Genomic DNA, 13,039 nt, shown 5'->3' with positions numbered 1-13,039 from the left:
ATCGGAAAGAGCAGCTTCTAATGTTTTCTAAAGCACATACAGGGCCTTCAGGAAGTGTTCACACCCGTTGACTTTTTCCACGTTTTGTTGTGTTACAGCCTGAATTTGAAATTGATTACATTTATATTTTGTGTCAGTGGCCTACACACAATACTCCATAATGTCAAAGTGGAATTATGTTTTTAGAAATTGACAATTTAATTAAAAATGAAAAGCTGAAATGTCTTGAGTCAATAAGTATTCAACCCCTTTGTTATGGCAAGCCTAAATAAGTTCACGAGTAACACTTAAGTCACAAGTTGCATGGACTCACTCTGTGTGCAATAACAGTGCTTAACAGGGTTTTTTAAATGACCTCATCTCTGTACCCTACATGTACAATTATCTGTAAGATCCCTCAGTCAAACAATGAATTTTAAACACAGATTCAACCATAAAGACCAGTGTGGGTTTCCAGTGCCTTGCAAAGAAGGGCACCGATTGGTAGATAAGTATAAATAAAAAAATACATTGAATATCCCTTTGAGCATAGTGATGTTATGAAATACACTTTGGATGGTGTATCAATACACCCAGTCACTACAAAGATACACACGTCCTTCCTAACTCTGGTGCCGGAGAGGAAGGAAACCTAAAGGAATTTACCAGGCCAATGGTGACTTTAAAACAGTTACAGATGTTTTTGGGGGGTTGTGATTGGAGAAAACTGAGGATGGATCAACAACATTGTAGTTACACCACAATACTGACCTAAATGACAGATTGAAAAGAAGGAAGCCTGTACAGAATACAAATATTCCAAAATATGCATCCTGTTTGCGATAAGGCACTAAAGTAAAACTGCCAAAAAGGTGGCAAAGAAATGAACATTGTCCTGAATACAAAGTTTTATGTTTGGGGCAAATCTTAACACAACACATCACTGAGTACCACTCTTCATACTTTCAAGCATGGTGGTGGCTGCATCATGTTATGTGTATGCTTGTCATCGTCAAAAACTAGGGATTTTTTGGGGATAAAAAGAAATGGAATAGAGCTAAGCACAGGCAAAATCCTAGAGTAAAACCTGGTTGTCTGCTTTCCAACAGACACTAGGAGACAAATATATCTTTCAGTAGGACAGTAACTTAAAACACATGGCCAAATATACACAAGTTGCTTACCAAGATGACATTTAATGTTCCTGAGTGGCCTAGTTTACAGTTTTGACTTAAATCGGCTTAAATCTATGGCAAGACTTGAAAATGGCTGTCTAGCAATGATCAACAACCAACTTGACAGAGCTTGATGAATTTGAAAAAGAATGTGCAAATATTGTACAATCCAGGTGTGCAAAGGTCTTATAGACTTACCCAGAAAGACTCACAGCTGTAATCGCTGCCAAAGTTAATTCTATCATGTATTTACTCAGGGGTTGAATACTTACCTAAATTAGATATTTTTGTATTTCATTTTCAATACATTTGCAAAAAGTGAAAACATGTTTTCACTTTGTCATTATGGGGTATTGTGTGTAGATGGGTGAGATATATTTTTTTAATCCATTTTGATTTCAGGCTCTAACACAACAATTTACAGTCGTGGCCAAAAGGTTTGAGAATGACACAAATATACATTTTCACAAAGTCTGCTGCCTTAGTTTGTATGATGGCAATTTGTATATATCCCAGAATGTTATGATAAGAAGAGTGATCAGATGAATTGCAACTAATTGCAAAGTCCCTCTTTGCCATGCAAATGAACTGAATCCCCCCAAAATATTTCCACTGCATTTCAGCCCTGCCACAAAAGGACCAGCTGACATTATGTTAGTAATTCTCTTGTTAACACAGTTGACGAGGACAAGGCTGGAGATCACTCTGTCATACTGATTGAGTTTGAATAACAGACTGGAAGCTTCAAAAGGAGGATGGTGCTTGGAATAATTTTTCTTCCTCTGTCAATCATGGTTACCTGCAAGGAAACATGTGCCGTCATCATTGCTTTGCACAAAAAGGGGTTCACAGGCAAGGATATTGCTGCCAGTAAGATTGCACTTAAATCAACCATTTATCAGATCATCAAGAACTTCAAGGAGAGCGGTTAAAATGTTGTGAAGAAGGCTTCAGGGCACCCAAGAAAGTCCAGCAAGCTCCAGGACTGTCTCCTAAAGTTGATTCAGCTGCGGGATCGGGGCACCACCAGTACAGAGCTTGCTCATGAATGGCAGCAGGCAGGTGTGAGTGCATCTGCACGCACAGTGAGGCAAAGACTTTTGGAGGATGACCTGGTGTCAAGAAGGGCAGCAAAGAAGCCACTTCTCACCAGGAAAAACATCTGGGACAGACTGATATTCTGCAAAAGGTACAGGGATTGGACTGCTGAGGACTTGGGTAAAGTCATTTTCTCTGATGAATCCCCTTTCCGATTGTTTGCGGCATCCGGAAAAAAGCTTGTCCGGAGAAGACAAGGTGAGCGCTACCATCAGTCCTGTGTCATGCCAACAGTAAAGCATCCTGAGACCATTCATGTGTGGGGTTGCTTCTCAGCCAAGGGAGTGGGCTTACTCACAATTTTGCCTAAGAACACAGCCATGAATAAAGAATGGTACCAACACATCCTCCGAGAGCAACTTCTCCCAACCATCCAGGAACAGTTTGGTGATGAACAATGCATTTTCCAGCATAATGGAGCAGCTTCCCATAAGGTAAAAGTGATATCTAAGTGGCTTGGAGAACAAAACATCGATATTTTGGGTCCATGGCCAGGAAACTCCCCAGACCTAAATCCCATTGACAACTTGTGGTCAATCCTCAAGAGGCAGGTAGACAAACAAAACCCCACAAATTCTGACAAACTCCCAGCATTGATTACGCAAGAATGGGCTTCCATCAGTCAGGATGTGGCCCAGAAGTTAATTGACAGCATGCCAGGGTGGATTGCAGAGGTCTTGAAAAGAAGGGTCAACACTGCAGATATTGACTCTTTGCATCAACTATTGATTACGAATTGTCAATAAAAGCCTTTGACACTTATGAAATGCTTGTAATTATACTTCAGTATTCCATAGTAACATCTGCCAAAAATATCTAAAGACACTGAAGCAGCAAACTTTGTGAAAATTAATATTTGTGTCATTCTCAAAACTTTTGGCCACGACTAGAATAAGTCAAGGGGTATGAATACTTTCTGAAGGCACTGTACAGGCACCTACAAACTCTCATGTGCAATAAAAAATGTTTTGTTAGATGACAGCTATTTTATTCAAATAGACGTCCACACACATCTGCACACCCCTACCCTCACTCGTCACCTGTGCCGGCATGCGCTGGGGAGATATACATGTGAAAGTCTTATGCCGGCAAGAATGTGGTAAAGATGGGCCTGTTTGAAAGGGGGTCATGTTAACATTGCAAAACAATTGCATGCAACAAACTGTAAATCCTATGTGAAAGGGATATTAGTGACACTTAAGTGAAACAGTTTACTCTATACTCCTGTCCAGGTCCTTTTTTCATGGCAAGATTTGATTGCTACTTTTGGTGATCCGAACACACACAACACATATTGATAAGACAACAGATTTGAACATTTTTCAGATTCTCTCTGTATTTTCACACTGCTCCGAGAATCTAAGAGGCATAAAGACATTGGATTAACGCCGCCGTTCCACAAATCCATGCCTATAACCGAGGGGTACAACATCACCCTGAAAACACAGTGGAGGGGAAGCTTTGACATGAGCTATGAGAGAGAACAAAGTCCACCATAGAAGAAGACCACAAGGGGATAGTCGTGACAAGTTCAGAAGAGAGAACAGCCAGCAAGGCCGTCATGGCGTGTATAAATTCTGTGTTGGAGTGTGTGTATGTGTGTTACAGCTGCGAAGGGAGAAAATGATGTACCTCTCTTGTCTCTCTCCCGCTCTGTCTCTCACACTCTTCTGTTCTATTCATCGGTGTGTTGACATGGACGGCTGATTGTCTCTCTCAGTGATAGGTCGTGTCGGTGGCTGTTTTTAGAGTGATTTCTGGTCTACTTCTAAATGGCAAAGCCAGCAAGCGGTGCCAAGCCCTCCCACTGCTGTGAAAATGTTCTGTTCTGATCGCTCTGTTCTGACGAAACAACCTTTTGCACTGAGGTACAATTGAGGAAATTGTTTATGTTGTTTAAACAAAGCCGTGCCATTGAAAATGTTATATTTAAAAGTGTACATCTGGAAATAGCTCTTAATTTGGCCTCGTCCTTGTACAGCCAAAGCATCCCTGTTGCTTCCTTGCGTGCTATTGGGGCATAAGGTTTGGATAACTGTCTTGGTTAGCCTTGTTTTAGTAGAGCAAGCACAGTTACAGTAGGCTATATGTGTGAATGTAGCAAGTTCATATTTGATCATTAACCCTTACTTTACCAGATAAGTTAACTGAACACATTTTCAACACCCTGGCCAGGGAAGAGTTACAGTGGAGTGTAGAGAGATTGAATGAGCCAGTTGGAGAGGCCATGCTAGTATCAACAGCCAAGTTGGGACACAGCCACAATAACATCACCTGTTTCCCTGTACCAGCTGGTACCAGAGTGCAGAATCCTCCTCCACCATCTTTGTCTGCACTGACTGGGCAGCATCCTGTTGTAGTACGTGGTCAGGGCATGAGGGACTAGGGGGAGAAAGAAGTGCTTCGCTGTTGAAAAGTATACTACCAGCTTCCTGCCCTCTCCCTTAACAAGTGCTTTTATGTTGTTGTGTTAAGTAAAACTGTGTGTGTAAGCGTCTGTCCTTTTGTCATGGAACGAATATGAAGAAACTTGTCTTCTGGAAACATTTGGAAAACTTATGCAGTGGTAACTAACTTCAGACCGTGGCTATGCGTTTTCCTACCTTTGAAGTCCACCTTTGAAGACTGTGTGTAGTGTTTGTTTGTGTACGGATATTGAATATGCAGCCAGCTTGTGTGTGTGTGTTGTTTGTATACGTCTCTGGAATGAATGTGTGTATGTATGCGTGTCTTTACCTGTGCGTGTGGCTATGTAGTCTGAATTTGTGTGTGTGTCTGTCTGGGGACAGTCAACACTACAGTCTACCTTCCCCTGCAGCCCTGTGATGTAAGTACAAGAACGGCCGGGCTGTTAACCTGCAGTAGCTGCCTTCCACCTCCATACTTCCACCCAGCAGAGTTTAGAGGCCTCCTGCTCCACTCATCCCTCCAGTGCTGCCTCCACCTCCACCTCCATACTTCCACCCAGCAGAGTTTAGAGGCCTCCTGCTCCACTCATCCCTCCAGTGCTGCCTGCTGTCTGGCTAACAGTAGCTAACACCTCTCTGCACCTACACTAATGACAGCATCGCCATGCTCTCCCATGCTCAGGAGCAACTCACACAGCCCTCATTTCCTCTCATTTAGACACAGACTGGGCGAGAAGCAGTAATCTAATGGAGATAGAGAGAGGGGGTGAGAAACAGTGATCTCACTCAAAGAAGAGTGAATATGGATGGAGGGAAAGAAGGAAGGAACATAGAGAGAGAGAAGCTGTGATAAACAGTGAGACATCAGGAGGGAGTGGATGGGGATGGGGAGAAGAGAAACAGATATGAGCTGTGTGAATACAGAGAATAGAGGGGAGGCACATGGGAGGGAACACCGGAGAAGAGAAACAGATATGAGCTGTGTGAATACAGAGAGAATAGAGGGGAGGCACATGGGAGACGGTTAGCTAGAGACACGGGGATCCATGGAGATTAGAACTGTTAATAATGTTTTTATGGGGACTGTCAGTATCTTTGTGAAGAGGCTGTATTATTGTGTGGGACAGTGTATGAGTGTTTGTGTTACTGGTTGTTGTGCTCTGTGTATATCTGGATGTCTGTCTCTGTACACAGCAGCAGTGGTGGGTCTTGCTGTACCCTTCACCATCTCTGCTCTGCGGTGGGCTGGGGGGAAATGAGGCGTCGCTCCATTGCTCACACTTTTCATTTTAGATTCCAGGTTTATTTATGTGTAGTCTCACGGAGTGTGTATGTGTGTGTGTGTCGTGTACGTATGTGTGTGTGTGTACGTTTGTGTAATTTATGTCAGAGTACCATGTTTTTGTATGCCGTGTGTGTGTCGTGTCCAGTGGTGTGTGTGCCATGCCGTGTGTGTGTCCAGTGGTGTGTGTGCCATGCCGTGTGTGTGTCCAGTGGTGTGTGTGCCATGCCGTGTGTGTGTCCAGTGGTGTGTGTGCCATGTGGTGTGTGTGCCATGCCGTGTGTGTGTCCAGTGGTGTGTGTGCCATGCCGTGTGTGTGTCCAGTGGTGTGTGTGCCATGCCGTGCCTGCCTGTTGTAAGGCAGGAATTCCACTGAGAGCTAGTGAATCAGCAGGAGGCTGGAGGATCCGGGGGGAAATGGCCATAAAACAAGACTATTAGTGCTATCAGAGCCCTCTGATGTTCCACACACACACACTTCCCGTCCTCAGACAGGTTCAAGGTTACAGTACCCAGGCAGGAATATATGGCCTACTTCACTTCAGAAATAGGCTCTTGGGTATGCTCTAGTGCTCTGGTGGGCGTTCCAGGTGCCATTTTAGTCTGCCTCGCTCTGACCTCCTTCTTTCTTTAGTCTAAAGGCTGAGTAGTTCTTCCGGTTGACAGCAGAACACATTGGCCCCAGTGCAGACTGCACAAGGCAAGGCAATAATGGCCTTCTAGAATGTTGGTATTCTTGGATGTAGCCTATTTTACAATATCCAGGGCTCAAATTCTAGATTATGTTGATTATATCATCTCTAAAATGTTCTCTATTGTTCTAGCACATGAAAGCATTCTCCAGCAGAGGAGCATTAGGCCTTCATAGTGTTTGTACGTGTGGTTAGGGAAGGGTTGAGGCGGTGTTTGCTTGTTATTGTAGAGGCGGTGTTGTGCTGGCCTGCTAGCTGTTATAAAGGGGACAGGATTTCCTCTGGACTGATGGCCAGTGGACTGTTTGGCTCGCTGTGGGATACCAGAGGAGAGGAGACCCGCCCTGCCCCAGTGCAAGAGGAGATTCCCAGGCCAATCTGTCTTTCAGCATCTCCACCATTGGACCACCAATATGTATTGTATCATCTTTTCCACCATAGTCTTTCCAAGTTGTTGTAAAATTCAATTATTGTCGATAGCCTACCTGAAAAAGACTACAGGTTCCTACCACCTAAACCTTTCATGAAAAGGACTACAGGTTCCTACCACCTAAACCTTTCATGAAAAGGACTACAGGTTCCTACCACCTAAACCTTTCATGAAAAGGACTACAGGTTCCTTCCACCTAAACCTTTCATGAAAAAGACTACAGGTTCCTACCACCTAAACCTTTCATGAAAAGGACTACAGGTTCCTTACCACCTAAACCTTTCATGAAAAGGACTACAGGTTCCTACCACCTAAACCTTTCATGAAAAGGACTACAGGTTCCTACCACCTAAACCTTTCATGAAAAGGACTACAGGTTCCTACCACCTAAACCTTTCATGAAAAGGACTACAGGTTCTTGTGTGTGTGTGTGTGTGTGTGTGTGTGTGTGTGTGTGTGTGTGTGTGTGTGTGTGTGTGTGTGTGTGTGTGTGTGTGTGTGTGTGTGTGTGTGTGTGTGTGTGTGTGTGTGTGTGTGTGTGAGAGAGAGAGAGACCTACGTGTGGCTGCCTACGTAACTGTACAAGTGTGTGTGCTCATGAGCTAGTCTATCTCTGGCAGACGTCATCATGGCTCAGTCCAGAGGCTATAAATCCTCTGTGTGTGTCTGATCAGTGATAGATGGCTCCAGTAGGCTCTCCGCCATAGGCTAGATATTATCTGCTCTCCTCCGTGTTCCAGACCAACAGATGTGCATACTTACTGACTGACTTCAAGATCAGGGAAGAAACTCTCCTGGAGAGAAAGAAGCTTCTTCAGTTTGAAGTGAGAGAAAGTGAAGTAGGAAGAGAGGAAGAGAGAGGACAGGAAGGTGTGTGTGTTTGCTGGATAAATCAAAGGGAGAAATACTGTACTATGTCTGATGGGAGAAGTGAGATGAAATATATAGTAGCGATGCAAACTGCTGTCACGTTAGCTAGCAGAATTTTATACTTTTTCAAAGCCTCTGCTTCTTAATGAACTGCCACATTATACAGGGAATGCTGAGGTGTCGAGACAAACATCCGGATGCAGTGTGTGTGTGTGCCTGTGAGTGGATAATGATTTATGTCTGTTGCTGTGTGTACGTGCACCTGTGTGTGAGAAGAACCATTAGTTCACAGACAGATTAAAGGGGGGGAATTCCACAGTAACGGAATTAAACTTTGTCTCAGTCTTTTCACTTTAGAATGTATGCCAAACAAAAAACATTTATTTTCAAAGTTTAACAAACAATAGAGCTCTATGCACAAGGACTACTTTTAACAATTTCTACTTTTTTTAATTTTTACAAAAACAAATTTAATGTAAGAACTGTGCAGATGGAAACTTTGGTAACGGAATTACTGTAAAATCTCCCTCAGGTTTTTATGTGACCACGTTTTCCAAAACGGTTAAATATACGCTCAGAATTAAAGATACACTATGCAGAACACCGTTTCCTGGTTGCAAAAATTTGAATAGTTCTCCTAATTTCAGGTTGTGACAAAACAAGCAAGTATAGTGTAGAGAATCATTGTGCCATCTAAATCACTGTGAAATACTATATTTTCCATAACAGAAATTTTCATCTGTTTCAAGCTGGTGTACAAACCCAAAAGTAAAACGCACAAGTAGAAGCATAGAAATAGCTCTCATAGAACAAATATACCGCTTCTTAGACTTGCTTTCAATGTGAATGGCCGATCTATAACTCTATGTGAATTTGGTTGGGTCGCCCAAAAAGTTACATATTGCAGCAATAAGATTCAAAGATGTCTGCAGAAAGAATGGGGTGTCACCTATGGCATGTTGAGTTTAACAAAAATCTCTTTTGGATATTGAACTACAGTAAGTGAAGTGGAATTACAGTAACGGAAATACATCATGGGTCCCTGATCTATACTACACAGAAATGAGTAATTATGGATATGAATATCATTGTCTTCATGTTTTACAAGTTTGGGCATCGCAGCACAGATGAGTGTAGTTCTGTACAGCGCAGTAGAATACAGTATAGTTCAGTACAGGACAATATACTGTACTAAACACTTCTTTTATTTATTGTCCTCTACTATATTGTACTGTAGTATTGTATTGGACTGTACTATACTATGCTCTACTCACTGTGCTGTACTGTACTCAGTACCAGAGGTTGGAACCAAAATTATTTTACAATCGTATTGTTTTCATTCCGTTCCACTGTTCCGACCAGCAAAATAAAGTTCTGAACCGGTTCGAACCCAAAAAAAGTAACGGTTTATATGGTGCCGTTCTGTTTCTTTTTAAACTTCTGAAATCAGTGCGGATAGAGCAGCTTGTGGTGGAGCGGGCAAAATATTTACAGGAGGACAGGGACAGGAGGCCAGGAGGACAGGAGGCAGGAGGACAGGAGGACAGGAGGACAGGAGGACAGGAGGCTTGGCTTGAAGCGCTGGGAATCTTATGACATGCATTACCTGAATTAGGCCCACAGAATTATACCTATGGAGGAGCGGCTTCTATAAAGGAACTTTGAATGTCTTTGAACGTCATAGTTGACTTAACGTTGGACCTGCTAGCTAGCTAACATGTTTGTGTGTGCAGAGCAGCACCGGAATTCAAATGAAAACACATCATCCTCCCAAGTGGTGCAGTGGACTAGCTGTACCACTAGAGATTCTGGGTTCAAGTCCAGGCTCTGTCGCAGCCGGCCGTGCCCGGGAGGCCCATGGGGCAGCGCACAATTGGTCCAGCGTTAGAGAGTGTTTGGCCGGCAGGGATGTCCTTGTCTCATCGTGCACTAGCGACTCCTGTGGCGGGCCGGGCGCAGTGCATGCTTGTTATTTCCACACTTTACCACATTTGTTTTCTTTGTATGCCTCTATTTTGTGAAAGTCACTTTTTCTTTCCAAGTACCATATACTGTATATTAAATGGATTCAATGTCAGTTCCTTTCGCCACAAGGGGCATTGTGCCGATTTCTAGAGTGCTTTTGTTATCCGCACTGCCTCAGGCAAGATTTGCGGCAAAAAAGTACATTTGCACATCTTTGTCTCCAGTGCTGCCTCACAGGCACTATTCATGGCAAAAAAAAGCACAAGTGCTCACCAGAAGCTCTTGCTAGGAAATGAGCAGTTCTCAGCTGTTCGCAGTCTCTTACTGACGGTAAGAACAGGCTATTGCCATATTTATTTTTAGTTACATCACTCAGTTATTACATTTCAATTACATTTAACATACCAAATACCATTATTTGAGTTAAGGTAAAGTAAAAATACAAACCGCACTGTGCATCAATACCTGTATATAGTAAAATACAGTTTACTGCCCAGCCCTACAAGGATGTGCCCTAACAGTGTGACTGGTGTGAGTATTTAAATGTGTGTATGATCTAACACCTATTCTCTCTCTCTCATTTATATATATATAGGTGCCCTGACGGTAGGCCTGGTGCGGCAGTGCCAGACCATCCACGGTCGGGACCGCACCTGTATCCCCCCGCGGCTTCCCCCCGAGTGGGTCACCACGCTCTTCTTCATCATCCTGGGTATCATCTCCCTCACGGTGACCTGTGGCCTGCTGGTGGCATCCCACTGGCGCCGCGAGGCCACCAAATATGCCCGCTGGATTGCCTTCACCGGGAGTAAGTGACCGAAACGACCCTACCTTAATGACGGTCGAGTGTACATTGACCAATCAAAGCCAAGCTCAACCAACTGTGTCTCTTCTCTTTACTGATAGACGTTACTCAGAGACATACTACACTTGACCACTAAATAAAAAAATGCACCCTCTCTATCACCCTGTTAAGTAGCTTGACCAAACAAGCTGTAGGCCTAAGGTACAGAGGTCTCTCTCTCACTCCTCTCTTACTCCTCCCTCCAATCTCGCTCCCATCTTTCAGGTCATAATTTCCTTGGAATAACACTCCCCTCAACACCAGTGCATCCGTCTATGAGCAGATATACCCTCCTACACAGAGGAGGGGTAGGGGTAGAGAGAGAGAGTAAGTTGAGGGAGAGAAGTGGAAAGGGGAGGCGAGGGAGAGGGGGGCTGTGAAAATATTGGTTTAGCTTTGCATTCAGTGGTGAAGCTGATTTCAGGTAAACCAATGGAACCAATGTGTGTGATGTTTGCGTCTTTTGTGTGGGCGGTGTGTGTGTGTGTGTGTGCGTACTTGTATGCTGTATGTGTATGCTGTATGTGTCTTCTCTATCCTCCATGCCTCCAGATCATCCCTTCCCTGCAGCTCTTCGACTGAGAAGTGCATTCTATGGTACCTGTGTGGGCGTCATAGAGTACCACTCAATCGCTTCTTTTTGTCTTTCAACACTCATCCCCCTCTTTTTAGACAGGAATTCAGAGGAGACACTTCTTAACTCAATACCAACCCAACATTCAGCAGCCCTGCTGAGCTGGGCTGTTTCGTAAGGCTGTGTAGGTGTTCATATTCTGATTGGTTGTTTAGCAAAAAGAAGAGACGCCCCCCCTCTCTCACTCACTCACACACGTAGAGAGTTTTACTAGCACACAGACACATTTGATTGAATTGGTGCATCACAGTCATTATATGTTAGTCGTATTTAGAGAACAAGAAGGATTATATTTCTATGGTGTATTTACCTAAGAATCACCCAATAATCCATTTCCCTCCAGCCCGTCTAAAAAGATGCGTTGTCAATGTGTTCATTGCAAATCTGTGTCACGTGCTAAATGTGATTTTATTGAGTAATTTTTTGACAATCACACATCGCTCTGAGCCAAGTGATGAGGTTGCCCTGGCAACAGGGAGGATATAGTCACAATCATCCAGGGTTCCGTTGGCTGTATCAGGTTCTCAGTGATAATCTCTCTTTCTCTTTCTCTCCCTCTTGTGCTTTCACATTCTATCGCTTTCTCTCCACTCTCTCACTGCAGTGAAGACTACCATTGATGGCTCTTTCAGACAAAGAGATGCATTTTAACGGAACAGGGAAAGGGGAAACCTAGTGAATGCATTCAACCGAAATGTGTCTTCCGTATTTAATCCAACCCCTCTGAATCAGAGAGGTGAGGGGGCCTGCCTTAATCGACGTCCATGTCATCGGCACCCGGGGAACAGGTGGTGTTGCGGGGGTTAACTGCCTCGCTCAAGGGCAGAACGGCAGATTTTTCCACCTTGCCGGCTCGAGGATTCGAACCATCAACCTTTCGGTTACTGTCCCAACGCTCTTAACCGCTAGGCTCCCTGCCGCCCGAAAGAAAGAGATTGAGAGAGAAGGAACAGGAGAATGTTTGTAGGTAGGGGGTAGAGATTGAGAGAGAAGGAACAGGAGAATGTTTGTAGGTAGGGGGTAGAGATTGAGATGCGTGAAGAGGAGACTACAGAATGACACTGAGCTACGCTGGACCAGGAAGAGGGAGAGAGGGAGATGAAGAGAAAATGAGAGTGGGATTGAGAGACTGGAGAGGTAGAAAAGCATCACTTGTAACCTGAGAGCCAGCTATGGGAGAAGGAAAGGGTGGAGGAGGAGAGAGGGGCTCTAAAGGGGGTAGAAAGTAAGAGGGCCTTGAGTATTTCCCTGACAGTGCTGAGCACTGCACCTCACAGGGTTGCTGCTGCTGCTGCTGTGTAATGGGCAGGCTGGGCTTTCTCCTTTCAGGAAAGAGGGAGAGGGGAGGGAGAGGTAGAGTGAGGAGAAGTGGTAGACTAAAAGGGGATTAAAAGAGAGGGAGATATTGAGTATGTGAGAGAGTTGGGGGCTGGGAGTTGGGATAAGGGGCATCTGTGATTGGTGCTCTGTTACAGAATGAAAGGTGCAGGGAGAGGGGGGTAGCTAATAGGGGGCTAACAGGTGATGATTGCTGGCTGGGGAAAGGAAGCTACCAGTAGGCGTAGCTGGCCCAGGGCCACTGCCACCTGAAAGGACCCTTTTGTACAGCCAGCACAGGCCTCCTTCTGTCCCCTGTACACTACAGTCTGTACACTAGGCCCT

The 13,039-nt window shown here is 44.3% G+C and overlaps 1 protein-coding gene across 1 annotated transcript in view; it reads left to right on the top strand.

The window, feature by feature from the left end:
• The window catches only part of mosmoa (modulator of smoothened a), a 28,174-nt gene that overhangs the window by 7,710 nt on the left and 7,425 nt on the right, over nt 1-13,039 (top strand). Inside the window, exon 2 of the mRNA XM_020468788.2 lies at nt 10,495-10,707. Within this exon, the coding sequence (XP_020324377.1) occupies nt 10,495-10,707 (213 nt within the window). The remainder of the gene's footprint in view (nt 1-10,494; nt 10,708-13,039) is intronic.

Source organism: Oncorhynchus kisutch, unplaced genomic scaffold, assembly GCF_002021735.2.
Source record: "Oncorhynchus kisutch isolate 150728-3 unplaced genomic scaffold, Okis_V2 Okis06b-Okis10b_hom, whole genome shotgun sequence".
In the NCBI taxonomy this organism is placed as follows: Eukaryota; Metazoa; Chordata; class Actinopteri; order Salmoniformes; family Salmonidae; genus Oncorhynchus; species Oncorhynchus kisutch.
The sequence above is the reverse complement of the archived record's forward strand: the minus strand, read 5'-3'. Positions and strand labels throughout refer to the sequence as shown.